The sequence below is a fragment of the Pongo abelii genome, chromosome X (genome assembly GCF_028885655.2).
Source record: "Pongo abelii isolate AG06213 chromosome X, NHGRI_mPonAbe1-v2.0_pri, whole genome shotgun sequence".
Classification (NCBI taxonomy): Eukaryota; Metazoa; Chordata; class Mammalia; order Primates; family Hominidae; genus Pongo; species Pongo abelii.
In genome coordinates this window covers 159904072-159925540 of record NC_072008.2, presented here as the reverse complement: position 1 = coordinate 159925540, position 21469 = coordinate 159904072, and the positions used below count along the sequence as shown (strand labels likewise).

The following is a 21469-nucleotide window of genomic DNA, read 5'->3' as shown; positions in this document are numbered from 1 at the left end:
CCCAGCTATTTTTTTTTTTGTATTTTTGGTAGAGATGGGGTTTTGTCATGTTGCCCAGGCTGGTCTCAAACTCCTGAGCTCAAGTGATCTGCCCACCTCAGCCTCCCAAAGTGTTAGCATTACAGGAGTGAGCCACTGTGCCCGGCCTGTTCATACATTTTTAATAATAACACAGAACAGGATAAAAAATCTCACTTGATGATTTGGCACACCAGCGTTTGTAGCATTGAATGAAGGAATTTTAAGAATGGAATTTAGTTTTTACTTGTTTGACTCCATTTAAGTCATAAGTGTCTTCAGAAAGAGCACCATGGGGAATTCTCATCTTGCAAGAAAAAAAAGGAGAATCTCCAGAAGGAAAAACTCCAAAGCTGTGTACAATTGTGTCTCTGATAAATTGTCTCGAATCCCAAGAAATAAAGAATATAAAAATATAAAGAAAAAAATAAAGCATCGGAGAAAAATGTGGTTCTCAAACACGTTTTAAAAAACTTATTTATTTATTTATTTTTGAGACAGTATGTCACTCGGTCTCTCAGGCTGGAGTGCAGTCAAACACATTTTTATCTCAACTAAACAAACTTCAAGCCAGTCTTTACAGAATGCTTTAGGAAAACAATTGCTGAAAAATTTAAAGGAAATCTTGTGACTATGACTGCTATAGATGCTGGTAGTTTTCAGTAGTTAAGGGCAAAGGGTTTTTGAGATTTGACTCAACTGTTAATCCTAGGAGCCAGGTTCCTTCTGGAAAACACACCACTGAAGCCTTTCTTCTGGAATCCAGTTGGCTGCTCCAGGAGCATCAGGTGTCATGCTGCGGCCAGCAGGAAGTGGGTAAGAGCCCAATACAGGGACCCCAGGAGTCTGCTTTGGGCACCAGAGGGCCAGCTCTGAAAGTGAGGATGAAGATGGATCATTACATTATAATAACGGTTAGGTTTGGAGATTGTAATACTCTGTTTTCACCCTGCTGATAAAGACATACCAAAGACTGGGCAATTTACAAAAGGAGGAGGTTTAATGGACTTACAGTTCCACGTGGCTAGGGAGGCCTCACAATCATGGTGCAAGGTGAAAGCCATGTCTCACATGGCAGCAGACAAGAGAAGAGAGCTTGTGCAGGGAAATACCCCTTTAAAAACTATCAGATCTTGTGAGACTTATTCACTATCACGAGAACAGCACAGGAAAGACCTGCCCCCATGGTAATTGAATAATTACCTCCTGCTGAGTCCCTGCCACAACATGTGGGAATTCAAGATGAGATTTGGGTGGGGACACAGCCAAACCATAGCATTCTGCCCTCTCCCCTCCCAAATCTCATGTCCTCACATTTCAAAGTGAATCATGCCTTCCCAACAGTCCCCCAAAGTCTTAACTCATTTCAGTATTAACTCAAAAGTCCACAGTCCAAAGTCTCATCTGAGACAAGGCAAGTCCCTTCCACTTATGAGCCTGTAAAATCAAAAGCAAATTAGTTACTTCCTAGATACAACGGGGGTTCAGGCATTGAGTAAATACAGCTGATCCAAATGAAAGAAATTGGCCAGAACAAAGGGGCTACAGGCCCCATGCAAGCCTGAAATCCAGCAGGGCAGTCAAATCTTAAAACTCCAAAATGATCTCTTTTGACTCCATGTCTCATGTCTAGGTCATGCTGATGCAAGAGGTGGGCTCCCACGGACTTGGGCAGCTCCACTCCTGTGGCTTTGCAGGATACAGTTTCTCTCCTGGCTGCTTTCACAGGCTGGTGTTGAGTGTCTGCAGCTTTTCCAGGTGCACAGTGCAAGCCATCAGTGGATCTACCATTCTGGGGTGTGGAGGATGGTGGTCCTATTCTCACAGCTCCACTAGGTGGTGCCCCAGTAGAGACTCTGTGTGGAGGCTCTGACCCCACATTTCCCTTCCATACTGCCCTAGCAGAGTTCTCCATGAGGGCCCCACTCCTGCAGCAAACTTCTGCCTGGGCATCCAGGCATTTCCATACATCCTCTGAAATCTAGGTGGAGGTTCCCAAACCTCAATTTTTTTTTTTAAGATGGTGTCTTGCTCTGTCACCCAGGCTGGAGTGCAGTGGCATGATCTTGGCTCATTGCAACCTCCACCTTCTGGGTTCAAGTGATTCTCCAACCTCAACCTCCTGGGTAGCTGGGATTACAGGCTTGCACCACCACGTCCAGCTAATTTTTGTATTTTTAGTAGAAACAGGGTTTCTCCATGTTGGCCAGGCTGGTCTCCAACTCCTGACCTCAAGTGATCTACCCACGTTGGCCTCCCAAAGTATTGGGATTACAGGTGTGAGCCACCATGCCTGGCCCCAAACCTCAATTCTTGACTTCTGTGCATTCGCAGGCTCAACACCACATGGAAGTTCTCAAGGCTTGGGGTTTCCACCCTCTGAAGCAATAGCCCGAGCTATACTTTGGCCCCTTTTAGTCACAACTGGAGTGGTTAGGGCACAGGGCACCAAGTCCCTAGGCTTCACACAGCAGAGGGACCCAGGGCCTGGCCCACAAAACCATTTTTTCCTTCTAGCCCTCCAGGCCTGTGATGGGAAGGGCTGCCACAAAAGTCTCTGAAACACCCTGGAAGCATTTTCTCCAATGTCTTGGTGATTAACATTTGGCTTCTTTTTACTTATGCAAATTTCTGCAGCCAGCTTGAATTTCTCCTCAGAAAAGGGAATTTTCTTTTCTATCACATTGACAGGCTGCCAATTTTTCTAACTTTTATGCTCTGTTTCCCTTTTAAAACTGAATGCCTTTAACAGCACTCAAGTCATATCTTGAATGCTTTGCTACTTAGAAATTTCTTCCACCAGATATCCTAAATCATCTCTCTCAAATTCAAAGTTCCACAAATCTCTAGGGCAGGGGCAAAATGCTGCCAGTCTCTTTGCTAAAACATAACGAGAGTCACCTTTACTCCAATTCCCAACAAGTTTCTCATCCCCATCTGAGACCACCTCAGTCTGGATTTCATTGTTCATATAATAATTACCAGCATTTTGATCAAAGCAATTCGACAAGTCTCTAGGGAGTTTCAAACTTTCCCACATTTTTCTGTCCTCTTCTGAGCCCTTCAAAATTTGGAATCCAACCTCTGCCTTTTACCCAGTTCCAAAGTCACTTCCACATTTTTCTGTGCAGGAAATGCGTGAGGGGAGAAGAAAAGATACACACACAATACCTTTAAGGGTAAACAACCTTTATCCCATGTAAATGGCAATGCAGATATAATAAGCAAGTGATATAATAATAAGCAAATGATATAATAAGCAGATTGATACAATAAGCAAATTGCAATGGGAAGGGGAGAAGGGAATATATATATTTACACTCACCAGATTGTGGAGGATTCACCACCAGACTGGGAAGCAACATCCTGGGCTCCAGAGTTGGCCAGTCATCTGTGCACAGACAAGGAGAGGTCTCATGAAGCTTTGGTGCAGTCTGGGACCCTAGCTCTTTTTGTAACGAGTTGTTTGGCATGAGGCCCAGTCACGAGGGCCCTTCACAACTGGGCTCAAGAAACACGAATAGGTCAACTTGTTTTTGCGATTGTCTGTTGTTTTTCAATGTATAGGAATAGATTGAAATGGAGATTTCTCTGACACAGCAGTGGATGAACGTCTCAAGGGGCTCACACAACCTGTTCCGGGACTTGGTGACCATTGTTTGTGTCCATGTTCAATTGAGTTCAAATTTAATATTTAACTTTTCATCCATACACATTTTTGGGTATCTTTTCAGCAGTACCCCACTCTACTGGCACCAATTTACTGTTTTAGTCTGTTTTCATGCTGCCGATAAAGACATTCCCAAGACTGGGCAATTTACAAAAGAAGGAGGTTTAATGGACTTACAGTTCCACGTGGCTGGGGAGGCCTCACAATCGTGGTGGAATGTGAAAGGCACATCTCACATGGCAGCAAACAAGAGAAGAGAGCTTGTGCGGGGAAACGCCCCTTTTAAAAACCATCAGATCTTGTGAGACTTACTCACTATCCTGAGAACAGCATGGGAAAGACCTGCCCCCATGATAATTGAATTGAACCTCTCACTGGGTCCCTCCCACAACATGTGGGAATTCAAGACGAGATTTGGGTGGGGACACAGCCAAACCATACCAGAGATAAATTTCAGAATTATTACTGAATCTTGGAAGTTCATTCCCCGATGGTGAAATCTGGGCTTTGGCCTTGGTCATTGGCATTTGTTGCCCTTCTCAAGTGGGCTTGGTGCCCTGAGGCTTCTTGAGGTTCAGGGTCAACACCCCCAATCTCCACCATTTGGCCCCTCCCATTTGGCAGCTCCTGACCTTGGGGACCTTCTGAGCCATGGTGGAGGCCTCATCCATCCCCATTCTCCAGGCACCTGCCACTCACCTGCCACCTCCAACCAGGAGGTCAGCACCTTTGTGTGGTGGCCACCCACATGCCTGGGAGGGACTTTGATCTGGAGGGTCTCCTGCTGTCAGGCCTTGCCTAGGGCTCCGCTCCCTCCCTCCAGCCCTTGAGCCCTCCACCTTCCTCAGGTGGGGACCTCCCTATGTCTCTCTCCAGGTGTGTAAAGCCCGAGGACACCCTGGGGAGTTGGGGAGTGGAGGGCCCCCTGCTGCCCAGGTCCCTAGGCCCCCCCAACCTGCATGAGCTGCAGAATCCTCCAAGTGCACCAGTTCCCCAGCTCTGTGTATTTGCCTGCCAGTTCCTTGTCTGCCTCCCTGAGCTGCTCTGCCAGGTTCAGCAGCATCATGGACAATGCCATGGGCTCTGTGGCCGGGGCCCCCTGGAGCTGGGGCTGGCCCAGTCCTGACGAGTCCTCCCACACCCAGTAGACGATCTGATCCATCATCTCCACCACTTCCATCTGGGGGTGCAGGAGGTGAGGGGAGGCCCAGGCTTAGGCTACATTCTGTCCCACCTGTCCCATCCCCAAGGACATGGCCCTGGGTGGGAGAGCCAATTCCTCTCATGAATTCCAAAGACATCTTCATCCAGGGCCCCAGTGTCCAGTGGGGTCCAGGGAGATCTGCCCCACCTTACCTAGGGGGCTCCCAGTCTGGGGTTGCAGCCCCTCCCAGGCTGTGGGGTCAGGGTCTGGCAGCACAGGGAGCCCAGGGAGGAGGGAGGGGCCTCTTCCCGGTTGGGGGCAGGGTGTGGTTAGGGCCCTCTCTGTCTGGACCCCTGTGGCATCCAGCAGGTGGGTGTTCAAAGGTGAAGGAGACTTCTGTGGGGGAAGGGAGACACCTGTAGACACCAATGACGAACAGCTCAATAAGGGGTGGTGGTGCCAGAAGCCCCTGGACTGTAGAGGCCCAGAGGAAACACCTCAGGAGTGCAGAATTTACGATAGGGAAGAAAGGGATGAACAGACTTAAACTTGTGGGGGAAGCTGGCTTGTTGGAGGAGATGGGGCAGAGGACTGGGATGGACAGAGAATTAGCAGCACAGTATCCCAGGAGTGATGTAGCCCAGCCAGCTCACAGCACCCTGAGGTGCCGGCCCCACCCACCTTTGAAAGTGCTGAAGTGACAGGCCGACCTTACAGTAAAGAACTCTCTGTAGCACGGTGGGGCCTGCTGGGCTCGGGTGAGGATCACCCCATTGGAGCTGCCTTCCTCCCCCAGAGGTCAACAGGTGCAGAGTGGAACATGGACTGGTTCCAGAAAGGCAAGGCAAGGCAAGGTAAAGAGGCAGGGATGCCAGTGAGGCTGATGGAGCAGGGCTGGGGCAAGGATGGAGAGGTGCCAGAGAGGAATGTATTAATAAAACCCCATAGCATCTGAGGAGGGAGTGGGGGGATTTATCCACTAATGTTGTATGTATTTGGCTTGGTAGTTGTTGTGTAACCTGCCTCCACTCAAGTGCACAAATCCTACCCAGGAGCACAGCTTGGTGAACATTTACATAGGCCCCACTTGTGGTGACATTTTGGCTGCATGTCTGTTTCTCTCTGGCACTCTGTCCTTGAGGGCAGGGACCTTGTCACTTGCTTTTACATCTCTGGGGCCCAGCACAGAGCAGGTGCTCAATAAATACTTGTTGAATAAAGGTCAGAAAAGGGATGACAGAGCAGAGAGTTTTTCTGACACATCTTGCCCGAAAAAAATTTGAGGCCATGTTTTTTATTGTGCAGGGAGCTTTTGAATGAAATGCATTTTAGCCCAGAAGGTGCATCACGTCTACTGGAGACTAGTGAGGGTGGACAAAGACACAGCTCTGGAAGCTTCAGGAAAATAGGCTGGGAGAGTATTGGGGAGGGGAAGCTAAAATGCAGTGTCCTTCCTGTAATGAGAGGTAGGCTGGGGCAGAGAGCTGTGATGGGGAATTTGGGCTAGAGGAATCAGGGCTGCAGACACTGGCCCAGAGATTAGGGTTTTGGGACTGTGAATCTCAGGCCAGCAAGAGACTTCTAGGGTGTAGCACATGATCTTTCCACTAATCTTGGATTTTTTAATGTTCCACCAGGGAGGAGAGCCAAAAGGCACATCCCGTTTCCTCAGATGCCTTCTTGTTTGCTCTACAGAGGGTGGTGTTGGAAGAGCTACAGTGCTGAGGGGAACTACGAGAGAGGCAGGAGAGAATATTCTCAATCCTCCACTAGGGGATTATAGGATCCCCAGAGAAAACCCCATGCTGTCCCCTCCTGCCTTGGGTGCAGTGTCAACTGTCCAAATGGACCCATGCACATCTGAGGCTTGTCAGAACAGCTTGCACACATTTTAAGAAAAAACAAACAGGTAGAATTCTCAGTAACAAGCACATAATGATGTTTTTCCAGCAACTAAGTGACTTGCAAGCGGCAAGGGCTGGGCCAGGCCGGGTCAGGCATTGGCTGGGGTTGGATGCACCGGGAGGTGGCTGCCTTGCTAAGTAGGAAGCAACCCTCAAGGGGGGCGGTATCGCTCCACCCACCCAGAGCTGCACCTGGGGTAGGAGAATCGACAGTTGTGATGAGCATGGGCCCCTGCCAGAAGCCAGGGAGACTGGGGCAGTGGAGAGAGTCACGTTGTCTCCTCCTGTTGGCTCCCATCGGGACGTGCATCCCGGAGCCCGAGGGATGGGATGTCCTTCTGCCGTTGGGCTGCTGCCTCCACAGCTGAGCCGTTGGCATTTAGAAGGGCCAGGAAACTGGGGCCTGCTCCTGCCCCTGACTTCTCTGAGGCAGTGGTCACCAGGCAGAGGGCCAGCCACAGGCCACCAAGAGGACTGAACTCCTGCTCCCAACCCTACGCAGCCTAGCGATGATTCTCAAGTCCCAAAGCCATGTTATCCCATTCCCAGTCCCTGAGGGAGGAGCTGAGGATCTGGCCTTGTCTTCTGCTCCCACCTGGAATTCCGATTTGGGGAGCCCTAGCTGCGGTGAGGGGGGGCTGAGTGAAAGACCCCTTTCTGCCAAGGGAGAGCTCAGAGTTCCAGGCAAACCAGCCTCCCCATCAGGGTGCTTCCTCTTCCCTCCAAGTGCCCAGCAAGCACTGGAATAACCATTCCCAGCAGGGGCCACAACAGCACCTGGACCCCAGGAGGGGGCAGTTTCCAAGTGCAAGGACAAGTATAGAACCCCATGGCATGGAGAAAGGAGCAAGGGAAGTGGTAAATGAAGCTTTGACAAAAGAAGTCAAGGAAGACCAATGCCATTTAACATATATTTATTGAAATCTACTTGATGCAAGGCACTGTGCTAGATTTGGTAGGGGATCAGACACGAAAGGCCACCCCTGTCTTCTAAGAGCTCACAATTTAATGGGTGGGTGAGGGCTGAGGAGGAGGGGGTGAAGCCAAGTCCACAAACAGCTCTAGTGCAAGACTGATTATAGTGAGTGCCAGAAAACAGACAAGGTAATGAGATGGGGGGAATGAGAAAAAAGTGCCAACAACCAACGGAAATACAGACTGGGGTGGGACATAGCTATTGTTCTCAGAGATACGCAAATGACATTGAGGGCCAAGTTTAAAGAGACAGTTTCTGCTTTTCAAAGTAAACATCCAAAGTGATGCAATGAGAACTACAGAATGTAAGTACATGAGTAAGAGAGAAGTTAGCAATCCCCCCATCTGATGGACATGCTGGAAATCGTGAAACACTTCAAAAATAAGAGAACAGGGTGCACTGTGACTTCACTCATTTTATGGCCCGCACGTGGTGGGTTCCGTAAAGGAACAATATACCTAGACATAAAATCACAGGTTAAATTCACTGAGACTAGAAGGCATCAACTTTCACCCATCTTAGAGAACAGAGAACACACGTTTGAACAGGTATTCACGCAGTCAGGTGCAACTTGGCCAGGAAGCAGCCAAGTGGCAAAACAATAGAAAAGAGTAGAGACCCACTCAAGCTGGCTCAAGTCAAGGAGTCTGTAGTGGGGACGCACGTGGACCAGTGAGGGCTGCTGCCAGAAATCCAAGAACATACCATGGCCAGGCCTTCCTCCCAGCAGGCGCCAAGCTCCTCACTCCTCTGAGTACTGTGCTGCTCCCCACACCTTCTGATGCCTAGAAGCTTCTGTTTCCTTGTTTGCATTTCAGATCTGGAAGGCCTGGTGGTGTCCGTGGTCCATCGTGTTCTGCCAGCTCTATGCTCTGATGATTGCTTGCTGCCCTTGGGTCAGGTGTTCAGTTCTGGCTGAATTAATAGGGCCTAGAAGGGGGGTGGCAAATCACATGGTACACAACTAGGCCACAACCCAGGGCTGCAGGTAGGGCAGGCGCTGTGCCAGTTCTAGCACAAAATCAAGCACATGGAATGCAATACCACTCGAGAAACATGCCCGCTGCAATCGGGTAGGGACTATTCTGGAAATGCAAGAGTGGGGTGACACAGCTAATGGACACAGCTCATTGTAATAAGCAGCAAAAATGGTAAACAATTACTTTCTTTTGAAAATTTTCACAAGTATTCAAAACTCAAATAAAAGCAATGGAGGATTTCTTTTTTCAAATGGTAGGAAAATAACACATTTTTTTTTTTCTTTTTCCATGCCAGGCGGGTAATGTGCCGACATAGTAACAAGGTTTGAAGGAGGCACATCTCACGCACGTGCGTGGAAACCCAATTGTCACGTGTATGAACTACAAAAGGATCGGGAAAAGAACACATTCCCTCGCAATAGGAATACATGAGATTAGAAAGAAAACCGGAATGAGGTAGATGCGTGAATGCACAGACAAGGATATGTGACAGGAAGCTGGGTGACATTTTGCATCTGACATAGCAGTACACCTAGAGAGTCCAAGGAAATCCACCCCCAAGTTACCAGAGGCGAGAAATGAACTTGGCGAAATTACAGGACACACGTTAAAGCCACAGACTGCATTGAAAGAGAACACGGGTTTCACTGCAAACACCATGAACAGCTGTTCTGTCAACCTTGATGGCAAAGACCAGATCTTTAGTGTTAACTCTAAAAGAGCATTTGTTTGAGAGAAAATTATAGAACTGAAGATGGGAAAGACTCAAGGACGGCAGGAAGGGATGCCAAGACACCACATCCCAGCTGGGAGCAGTGACAACTTTATGCTACGTTCTAAGTTAATGCTGCATTCAATAGGATCCCTTCATAAAAGGGATCTACTTCAATGGGATCCCTCATGAAACCCAACAAACGATGAATGAACGGGCAAGACATGGCAGAGTACTTCTAGGTAAAGGTGCCAGACTTGCCCCTGGTAGAGGTCAACCTTATCAAATGACAGCTGTACAAAACACATCCTAACAACTCGAAAAGAGAAAACGGATCAGAGAAGAAAGTAGTGATTTCAGACACAGATTCACAACTACTGCAAGAACTGAGGCCCACAGGGCAAAAGGAATCACTATGTAACAAGTGCTTTTGGCTCCTCTCCAGCCTGGGGGTCAGGGTGGAGATGTCGCATAGTGCCACTGTGGTGGCCTGGGTCCATTTGAGAGGACCTTCTGGCCAAGGTCACAGGGGTCATTGTAGGACCTTGCTTCCCAGGTTGGGGGCCTCAGAAGCCCTTCCAAGTTGTGTCTGCTAGGAAGCTCTGCCTCAGCCTTGGTGGGCCCACGAGAAGGGCACACTTCCTTGCCAGGCCCTCTTAGTGTCCCTGTCCCCAGCCACAGCTGCTGGGAAGTCACAGCACAGCCCTGGTGGGGCTGGCTTCTATCTGTGGCTTCTGTGGGCCACTGGAGGGGCAGGTTCCTCGCTAGCCCTTGCTGCTGTTCCTCTTGGGGGAGCCCGCTGGAAATGGTAGCTGACACCCAGGAGGACCAGCTTCTACTTCTATGCCACACAGGCTTTCAGAAGGGTTCCACTGCCCTCCAAACCTTTGCTTTAGTGCTCCTCCTGGGCATGGCTGTTGCAAGTCATAGCCCAGGGCAGTGCTGCCAGCTTCTATCAGCATAACGCGCAAGCCATCAGAGGGGCAGGGTTTCTCTCCGAGCCTCTGCTCTGTTGCCCTCGCTTAGGTGTGGCTATAGGAAGTGATGCCAGAACACATGGGTGAATTTTCTCCTAGCTGCCCACAGCAGAAGCCTATGAACCAATCTCTTTCTAGTTCTAGAGTCACCGGCTGAAAGGAGGATGTGGTCTAGGCGAGTCTTCTTGTGTCCAAGGAGATGTTTCTTGGGTGAATCTGCTGCTCAGTCACTGAATCCACTCCGAGCATTGCCAAGGCTCCCAGGAGCTCAAAGGATGGCTGGGCTGCTTGCTCCCAGACCAAGTTTGGATCGCTCCATTGATCTAGGTGAGGCCAAGCCCTGCTGCTGCTGGCGGGGTCTATATTGATGAGCAGTCACAGAGTTCTGGCTAATCTATGATGGGAGCATCTCCAGTGTGCCGCAGTGGCCAGGTTGGATAGTCAAGTGGTGCCCACAGATAGACACGGAGTCTGCATCTCGGATGAAGAAAGAGCCTGCTTCTCTGGCCCATTTCCATCCAGCCTGCCCATCTGGTGTACTCACCTGCTGATGGGCAGGGGTTGCAGCTTTTTGTTTGTAATTAAAATTCTAGAGAAAATGTCATCATATCTAGCTACAGACGCAATGAAAGTTATGACTGAGTAGACAAAAAATGAATGCTTGGATATGTAAAAATTAAAAGCTTTCACAACAAAAACATAATAAAACTGCTACAAAGAGCAAAGCAATAAAATTGGACAAGAGAACATCACCATCAATATAGAAAGAACTGCTACGTAAAGTTAATATATCCGAAGGTAAGTTGATAACTAGTCAAAGGAGATGAACAGACAATTTGCATGCAAAAAACAGAAACAGCATTTAAGTCATCGCATAAGAGAAAGATGAGACTGGTGGTCAGGAGGCCTGGGGTCTATCCCCAGTTCTGGAATTGACAAGCCACAGAATGACGGCAATAACTATGACAATGACAGCAGATGGCCTTCACTGAGTGTGTACCTCCGTGCCAGGTTGGTGGTCCTGGCACTCTGCAGGCACGATGGCAGTCCTCGTGATAACCTTCAGAGGTAGGTGCTGTGATCACCCCCATTTTATAGAGCAAGAAACGGAAGGCTGGAGAAGTACCATCTAGGCCTGATACCAGGAGAGGCTCGTTTCCAAAAGGAGGCGTCACCCTGCACTTGAGTCCTTGAGATGTATCTCTTCTTAGGGGCATGCTCTCAACTATTTTATTTTGAACAAAATAGTGCTGCTTGAGGACAAGACCCATTAGTTCAAAACAACCTCAATCGATGCTAGTTTTGGATATGTATGGGGACACCAAATTGAAATGGTTTAAGAAAAAAAGATACATTTAATCCAGATTCAGTAACTGTTACTAGGCGTTTGGCCTCACAATGACATTTTGGGTGCTTTAAAAGAAAAGACGTTTAAAGGTTGTTTGAAAAAGTATGACCTCAAGTGGTTATGTTGTAGAGTCACAGGACAGATTAAAAAACGACAAGAGAAATCGTCCTAATGTTCTGCAAATATGGTCTTCTGGCTTGGGAGAAAATTTCTAATGAGAGCCTCATGAAGGGATCGTCACTGAGCTACCGTGCAGAGCTCGGATGGAAGTGACTGGGTGTGTCTTGAAACTGTCTGATGACTCAAACAGGGTTCCCATGTTGGTGAAGACGGTGAGGAGTCAGAGTAAAATGATTTCGTGAAAGGGAGGGTGGCAAAAATGGGGTATTTTCTAAATTAATATATTATTTTATATAATATGTGATTTACAGTATGTATGTATAACTAAATTAATAAATTAAATATTTTAAGACATTTGAGTGTTCTATTTACATCCCTAAAAATTTATAAATTCAAGTAGGCCAAAAATCATGAGGGCAACGTTCTCTTCAGGAAAGCTGGGATCACATTATAAGGACGCCATCGTGGAATAGCTCTGTGTGTTTCTCTGGGGCGGGGGGAGCTTGGAGTTGATGACCTCTAAGCCCCTCCCTACCCCACATCCAGATTTGTCCTCTCTCATTCTTGGATTCAAGGCATGTGGACTGAAATACCTTGATGGTACTTCCTACCAGTTAAACTAGCCAAACTAAGTTAAATGGTACAAGCTACTCTTGATGGGCATAACGTAACACTTATAAATTGCTGGTGGCAGTATAAATCGGTCTCAACCTTTTGGAAGACAAAATATATAAGCGCTACAAAACTGTTCATCTCCTTTGACTCTGCCATCCCCTCTGGGGACTCCGTCCCTGTCCCGCGGGACCACGGGGCGTTTCTACTCGTGGTGGGTTGGCTGATGCTTCTGCAGTGCGGAGCGCCTCTTGAACACGCGGCCACACTGGCTGCATTCGCAGCGCCGCGCCCCGCTGTGGATCCGCCGGTGGCGACTGAGGCCGGAGCTCCGGCGGAAGGCCTTGCCGCATTTGTCGCACTCATAGGGTTTCAGTCCGCTGTGGATGCGCCGGTGCTTGATGAGGTCAGAGGGCCCGCGGAAGGCCTTGCCGCACTCGCCGCACGCGTAGGGCCGCTCGCCACTGTGGATGCGTGCGTGCTCCAGGAGGCTGGAGCTCTGGCGGAAGGCCTTGCCGCATTGGCCGCAGGCGTAGGGCTTCTCGCCCGTGTGGATCCGCCGGTGCTTGGTAAGCTCCGAGCTCCTTCGGAAGAGCTTGCCGCAGTGGGGACACCCATATGGCTTGGCCCCACTGTGGATGCGCTGGTGCTCGGCCAGCCCGTTGACCCCTCGGAAGGACTTGCCGCAGTCGTCGCAGTCGAAGGGCAGGTGGCCAGTGTGCATGCGCTGGTGCTTGAGAAGCTCCTGGCGATCCAGGAAATCCCTGCTGCACGCCTTGCAGGCGAAAGGCTTTTCCGAAGTGTGAAGTTTCTGATGTCGGAAGAGGTGGGTGTTGACTTTGAAGGACCGCCCGCACTCCTCGCAATCAAAGGGCTTCTCTCTGCTGTGGACCCTCAGATGCTGACTCAGGCCTGCATTCTTCTTAAACCGTTTTCCGCACTCCTCGCACTCGAAGGGCTTCGCCTCCCTCTCCATCTGCTCCCTCTTCTCTGCGGCGTTCTCCAGGGCCCTACTGGGGCCGGGCCGGGGCTCCGCAGCTACGTGGCTTTTCCTGTGCTCATTAAACTCCGCCACCCCCCTAAAGACCTTCCCACAGTCGCCACATTCCCAGCCCTTCTCCTCACTGTGGACTCTCTGGTGCTGGACAAGCAGGACTTTAAGCCGAAAGGTGTCCCCACACTCTTTACAAGCAAAATGATGTTCTATGGGCAGATTCTGTGGGCTCCCTCTCTTCCCGTCAGAGTCCCCGTGCTGTCTGAATTCAGGACTGGGACCACTGGCCCTTGGGGAGCTTGTGGATGCCATCTCCTGTGGCTGGGCGTCTTCCCCCTTCATCTGGTGTCGGGTCGCGGAGGTGCTTTCTGAAACGATAAACACAAGGCAGTGTAGTCTGCAGAGGACGAAGGAGGGAAGGGCCTCTCCTTCGTCAAGAATCTTTTTCTTTCTGAGACAGCCACTGAGCACGGGGCCTGGGCCCGGAAGCCACCAGAAGCAAGGACTGCAGAAGCCAGGGGCAGAGGGACCTCATTCTGGACACTCTCTACCCCAGTGGTGCTGAGGAGGTCACCCCTTCTGTGACCAGAGAGCAGCCATACACATCCCCAAAGGCTCAGCTGGGACCCCCAACCCTAACCTCAACCCCAAGAGCTCAGCTGGGATCCCCAAACATAACTTGAATCTCCAAAGGGCCCTGCTGATCCTCAACCTAACCTCACCGTCAAGAGCTCAGCTGGGGCCCCAAACCCTAACTAGAACCCCAAAAGCTCAGCTGGGACCCCCAACCCTAACTTTAACTCCAAGAGCTCAGCTGGGATCTCCAAACATAACCCGAATCTCCAAAGGGCCCTGCTGATCCTCTCAACCCTAACCTCACCATCAAGAGCTCAGCTGGGGCCCCAAGCCCTAACCAGAACCCCAAAAGCTCAACTGAGCCCTCCCAACCTTAACTTCAACTCCAAGAGCTCAGCTGGGCCCCCCAATCCTAACTTCAACTCCAAGAACTCAGCAGGGCTCCCAAACTTAACCTCAACCCCAAGAGCTCAGCTGGGGTCCTAACTTTAACCCGAATGCCCAGAGAGCCCAGCTGATCCTCTCAATCCTAACCTCAACCCCAGGAGCTCAAATGGGCCCCTCTACTCCTAACCTCAACCTCAAAAGTTCAGCTGGACCCCCTAACCCTAACCTCAACCCCAAGAGCTCAGCTGGGTCCTTCAACCCTAACCCGAACCCAAGAGCTCAGCTGGAACCCCCCAACTCTAACTCAAAACCTCCAAGAGGCCAGCTGATCCTCTCAACCCTAACCTCAACCCCAAAAGCTCAGCTGGGCCCCCAACCCTAACCCAAACCCCTGAGAGCTCAGCTGTTTCTCTCAACCCTAACCTCAAGCCCAAGAGCTCAGCAGGGCCCTCAAACCCTAACCTCAACCCCAAGAGCTCAGCTGGGACCCCCAACCCTAACCTGAAGCCTAACAGCTCAGCTGGGCCCTCCAACCCTAACCCAAGCCCCATAGCAGCTTGGTTGGGTCTCCCCCAATTTCCTCACATTTCTTTTTCACTCACCAGAGTACTTAGCGGGGTCAGTGTTGGGCAATGGGTCTGATACCAATAGCACTTGTCCTTGTGCCAGGTGAGGGACCAAGGCAGGATTCAAAACAGGAACACCTGCTCATGGGAAAGGAGATTGGTTACGGCGACAGCCAGAGATGACATGAGAATAGTGGAGGAACACAGGCAAGGCCTTTGAAGGGGAACCCCCTTCAATCTTCAAAGACCAGGCTTTAGGCAAGTCATTCATTCAGTTCAAAGGTGTTTCCCAAGGTCAGGCTCCTTCCAGGAGCTTGAGGAAGGCAGGCTCTGGGCCCACCTGGGGGAGGCTCTGTGGAGTATCAAGTGGCCACCCTGAGGAGGTGATCCTCACCCTGCCTTCTCCCTGTCCGCCCACTCAGAGCTCACACATTTAACTTCATGCTCTTCCCAGACACGTGGACTTCCACAGCTCCCAAATCTGACTCCCAACAGTCTCTCCTCCTAAAACCTCCTCCCCACTGCACACATGCAGACCCCTAATGGGTGAACAAGATCTTGATCACGTCAACCTTTCTCATAAATAAACTCAAACCAAATGGCCATGCAATTTGCATAATTTGTGCATTAAAATGAAAAGGGCATTCTACATTGCAGTGGCAGTGTTCTAATTTCTTTCCCAATAAAAGACTGAGAGGGGTTCTTTCTATGCCAAGAGGAGTTGGGGGAGCTCATACTACTTTGACATATCAGGTGTGGCAGACCCATTGTGTTTCCCCACAACCCAAGGAGAAGGTGAGCTTCTGTGGGGGTAGCCACGTGCCCCCTGCCCCACTCCAAGAAGGTGGTGAATTTGAGGAAGGGCTGGGACATCCTTACCCACAGAGGTCACGTTCCCATAATATTCCAGTGCCCTCTGTTCAGGGTCCAGCTTAAACCACTCCCTTGTGGTGAGGTACCATGCCACATCATCAAATGTCACCAAATCCTGAAAGAATTCCCAGGGCTAATCAGTCTTTCCATCTATTTTAGAATGAGCAAGGGCAGCGCCAGTAATGCCAGGGACAAGAGGTGAGGGTCTGGAGTGGGTGTCTGTTGCTAACATGGAGGCCTAACCACAGCTCCAGTTAGTCCTGAAAAGAGAACCTGATCAAGCGCTAGGATCCCTGGGCCATGGACCTGGCCTCTCGTCTTTCCAAGGGACCTCCATTCAATCACTTTCCTGGATGGAAACTCAGCTTCCCCACCTGGATGATTGGAACTCCAAGCCCAGTGGATATCCAATCCTTGGTAGCCTCCAGAAGAGAAGCAGAGGGAGGGCAGGAAGGCAGCAGCTGGGGTTCATACCCTGCTGTGTGTCATGCTGGGGCAAGAGACAGAGGCTGAGGCCAGATTCAGGGAGCGGTGAGAGAATCCCAAGCAAGGCAGAGGGAAGCACAGCTCACCTGGGCCTCTGGCATCTCAAGAGGGACTGCCAGGACCTGGTTTCCTGGGGCTCCATCCTGGGGAGGGTAAGACCTTGGGGAGTAGGTGGAACTAAAGAAAGTGAAAAAGGCCATGAGTGACGACAGCCCTGTCCCTGGGAAGAGACTGGTGATTTCCTCTTCCTTGGTTTCTCATCTTGTTGAGTCTTCTCTCACATGCTGGCTGAATGACGAGCCAGGGCACGGAGATGCCTGAGAAAACACACCTTGAACAATGGGGAAAGTAGCCTGGCAAAGAATGAACAGAGGCAGGCCAGAGGGAGCCAAGACAAGACCAGCAGATGCCAGCCCAGGCACAGCTAGGAGAAGACAGACCTAGACAGAGAGCCAAGGGCCGGGAGACTGGCAAGCCTAGAAGTCCATGCTGATGCTGTACAGGAAGGAGGCACACCAAGGTCATCAGAAGAAATAACCAGGAAATGAGAGACCCTTTCCAACTTTGTAGAGGCAACAAAAAACCGGATCAAGATGCCGGAGGGAAGAGAGCAGGAATGGGGGCTTCTAGACCAGCAGTGAGGCCCTTAAAAGCCACAGGCCACTGACACAAGGAGCCCGGTGACAGCGAGACAGGTACACATGACAGCAGTTCTCTAATGTGTTCAACCAAATGAAAAGTGGAACAAAACAGCTGGAAAAATAAGCCTCAAAGAAAAGATCTTCAAACACTAAACTGTTAAGTAAAAGAGCTGAATGATTTGTACAAATTATCTTCTTCTTCCAAATTGCAAAATATGTGAAAGATTCAACCACCGACATCCATGCCTCACAGGCCTCCCACTTCAGTGAATTCTAAGAAACAGCTACACAGTTCCTGTTGTGATGACAATTCAATTCAATTCAACTCATAATTCAGTGAAAAGGAAGGCTTTTTACACTGGCTCAAGGCCCACAAAATCCAGCTACTCCAGAAAGACTCTTATATAAAATTAAAGATGTTATGTTAAAAAGAATGGACAGAAACTTCCACGTTTGGCTGCAATGGAGTAACAAGGAACAGATTTCACATCCTGCCATAAATAAGTAGAAAAAAATGGAGAAAATATATGTGAAACAAGTTTTCGGACACTGGACAGCAGGAAGCACAGAATCATGATCCCCAAGAGAAGAGAAACAGATGACGGGAGCCCTATCATTGCCCCAGCTCTCTGCCTGGAGGCAATTTCCAGATCGAGACTGTGTGCTGGGGTGGGCGAGAACCAAATAGAGCTTAGTGGCTTCGCCAAGTTGAGGAGACACAGGCCAGCATTCAGAGCAGCTGAGGCAGCTGGAAGTTGCAGAGCAGAGTTCCAGAAAGGAGTTAGTTATGCAGTAAAAAGAGCTTCAAAAAATCTGTATAAGCCTCCCCTTGAGTCTTTCCTGACTACTAGGCCATGCATGCATAGAGTGAAACTCCAAAAGCCCAAGAAAAGGGTGACCAGGAAGCTGTAAGCTGAACAATTCTCAGGACACACAAAGGTAGGGAGACCTTCAAGGTCTGACCAACCAGTATAGAGAGTCCTCTGTGATCACCTGGGACATGCGGTAAAGAATCCAGAGGCCTTAGTAGTAGGGCTGATCTATTCCTAGAGCCAAAGCTACACAAGACCTGTCTCAAAGAAAGCTTAAAAATAGGCCTCAAAGGGATCATACTGATCCACAAGTAACTACCACCCCAAATCCAGACACTCAATAATATAATCTTTATAATACCCAACATCCAATCAGAAGTTACTGAAATGCCAAGAAGCACAGAAATGTGGCCAGGACAAGGAGAATAATCAGTTAATAAAAACACACAGAAATGACCAGTGACGACTCACAGACAAGGATAACAGCGAGTTTAATGATGTACAAGCATTAAAAGAAAAACAGTAATATAGTGAGAGAAACAGAAGATATAAAAAGAACCAAATGGAACTTCTGGAGGTGAGAACTATAATATTTAAAGTGAAAATTTTACTAGATGTGATTAACAGCAGATTAGATACCACACAAAAAAAATTAGAGAACTTGATGACATAGCAATAGAAATGATCTCAAATGAAGCTCAGAGAGAAAAAGAGTTTTTAAAAACAAACAGCATCTCAATGACCTGGGGTAAGAGAAAGTGGTCTAACACCTATATAACTGGAACCTGAGAAGGTGAGGAAAAGTGGGGGGAGGGATAAAAAATACAGTGGAAGAAATAATGGCAGGGCAGTTTTCCAAATTTGATGAAAACTATAAGCTCACACATCCAAGAAAGTCAATCAACCCCTAGCAAGACTTTAAAAGACCCATAATAATCAGACTGCTGAAAAACCAGTGATAAAGAGAAAGTCTTCAAATAGCCAGAGGAAAGAAATGATGTTGCTGTGTGGAGAGGAGCAAAGAGTAATTACTAACTTATTATCAGAGAATGTGCAAGTCAGAAAACCAGTGCATGACATTTTTAAAGTGCTAAAAGAAAAACAAAACTGTCAACTTAGAATTCTATATTCAAGGAAAATTTCCTTCCAAAATGAAGGCAAAATAAAGTTTGTTTTCAGATAAAAGCTAAGAGAATTCATCACCAGCAGATCTCTATTATAGGAAATACTAAAGGAAATCTTTCGGGTTGAAGGAAAATGATAGTAGGTGGAAAGATGCATCTACACAAAGGCATGAAGAACACCAGGAATGTAAATATGTGGGGAAATATACAATGCTTTTACCCACCTCACTTTTAAATCTTTTAAAAAAATTAATCAATCATTTAAAGCAAAAATAATAAAAAGCTAGTGTGGGGTTTATAACATCAAAAGTAAAACATATGATTGCGTGTTCTGGCAAGTCCTCCAAGACTCTGATACATGCTAATAAGCCAACAGCAGAGATCAAATATGTACTAAAAATAATCTAAAAGAAGAAAGGTAAAGAAAAAGAGGGGAAAAAAGAATGGAAGAGGCAAATAAAAACAAATAGCAAGATGGCAAACTTAAACCCAACCACGTGGATAGTTAAGGTAAGTGTAAATGGACTAAACACTTGGATCAAAAGGCAGAGATTGTCAGGCTGTAATAAAAACAAGACATACTGTCTACAAGAAACTTTAAATATAAAGACACGGATAAGTTAAAAGTAAATGGATGGAGAATGGAAAACATGATACTATAACCAACAGAAAGAGTCTAAAAAATCCCAATGTCATAAAAAAGTGGGGGAAAGAATGAATGACAGATGTGGCTAAGAGCTCTGGAGACACTACCAGAGTCCTAGAACTCAGCAGGAAGAAAACTGGAGGGTTTCAATATAAAATCAACAGGTGCCAACGTAGGATGATGTGCTGCAGATGACAAAAATGTGAATCCTTTGTAGATGATACAGGCAGACATAGTTACTTCTCCCTTGAAAACCTAAAGAGGGTAAGGGAAGGGGAGGAGATGGCTAAGTATATATTTGCATTTTAGGAGAAAAAAGGAAAAAAGTGAGAGTGACTTGTAGCTAGAATAAGCACATCTCTAATGTGTATGTGACCACATGAGGTTGGAGTTGGGGAGAGTCAAGGTCTAGAAAGATCTGCTTTCTTTTTCTGTAATGTGAGAATTTTTAGTAACCAAGCTGAATTTTGTTGGTATCAGAAAAGCATAACAATTGTAAAATATTTTGGTTTTAAAAGACTTTGAGTAAGAAAGCTGCTCAGCATGTGAGAAGCCAAGGGCTGAGGCCAAGGAGTCAATGGGGAGCAGCCCTTCCGCTTGGGTAAAAAACCCAGCATTTCCTGGGATCCCTACACAGCAAGCCAAGTGCAGGGGAGAAGGGCTGGCAGGAATTTGTGGGCGGTCCATGAAGGGCAATGACCAGAAAGCCTAGAGACAGGCCCATGGGGTTGTGACTTCCTGGGCTCCTCCCTGCAAGCTATCAGCACCTAAGAAGTGCAGGCAGAAGGCCTCATCTAGCCCCAGAGTCCAAGGCAGCCCCATTTCCATCTTTAACTGGCTGTCTGGCACAGGGGCTTCCCCAGTATGAGATCGTGTTCATCCTCAGGTGCTCAGCAGCCACACCCTCTCTGTCCCACTGTCACCTGGGCAGGGCCCTGCTGGTCCGTTGGATTCCTCTGGTATGCATTCGATGTCTGATTTGACTTTGGCTTCCAGTACAAAATGAACTGGTCATGAATTACTTACACAATTCATTTAAAAAAATTCACTTCCAATTGACATTGACGTTTGGCTGCCAAATGGAATGTAGAGGGGGATATTGTGGATACACCTTTTGAGAAAGAGGACCTGTTAGTGACCTCTTCTCGCTGACCTCAGGCCAGAGACCTAAGAACTTAGCCTTCTGACAACGCCCTGGCCCAGCCCCCCAATTCCTTATCTTGCCCTGCCACTTCGCAGTGACATCCAGACACACTGGCCTTCATTCAGTCCTCGATAGGCCAAGACTGTGGCCTTCAAGGCCTCTGAAACTGCTGAGAGTACCATGGGCTTCTCATGGATGGCTCCTTCTGAGAATTCGGGCCTCAACTCTATTTTTATTTTTCTGAGACAGGGTCTCACTCTGTCACCCAGGCTGGAGTGTAGTGGTGCCATCACAGTTCACTGCATCCTCAACCTCCCAAGCTCAAGTGACCCTCCTGCCTCAGCCTCCTGAGTAGCTGGGACTACAGCTGCGTGCCACCATGCCCAGCTAATTTTTTAAATTAAAAAAAAAAATTGTAGAGATGGAGTCTCACTGTGCTGCCTAGACTGTCTCGAACTTCTGGGCTCAAGCCATCTTCCCACCTCAACCTCCAAATGCTGACTACAGGTGCGGGTGAGGCTTAGTGTCATCTAGGCCTAATGGTATATATGGGTGTCTGGCTGCTGCCTTTAAACCATCCTGTTAACATGACCTCACTGCACGAGACATGTCATTCCTCTCTCTCTTTCTTCATCTCTCTCTGTCTCTTACACACACACACACACACACAGTCCTCCCAAGCCACCCACATTTAATTGAGTGAATCCTCCTGAAGTGTTCAATTTAATTGGGCAAATCCTACTGAAGTGTTTTTACTTA

General features: G+C 48.4%; 1 protein-coding gene and 1 non-coding gene across 2 annotated transcripts; both read right to left on the bottom strand.

Annotated features, from left to right (window-relative positions):
* Window positions 1-7633: 7633 nt before the first annotated feature.
* Window positions 7634-20394, bottom strand: ZNF275 (zinc finger protein 275). Its single transcript, XM_054544201.2, is given in 6 exon segments — window positions 7634-13823; window positions 15021-15122; window positions 15864-15972; window positions 16430-16494; window positions 16497-16520; window positions 20334-20394. Coding segments are annotated over 6 exon segments (1518 nt in total). The 3' UTR covers window positions 7634-12666.
* LOC112131191 (small nucleolar RNA U13) lies at window positions 8982-9085 on the bottom strand. Its single transcript, XR_002913325.1, has one exon. It is a non-coding gene; the product is annotated as a small nucleolar RNA U13 (small nucleolar RNA).
* Window positions 20395-21469: the final 1075 nt, after the last annotated feature.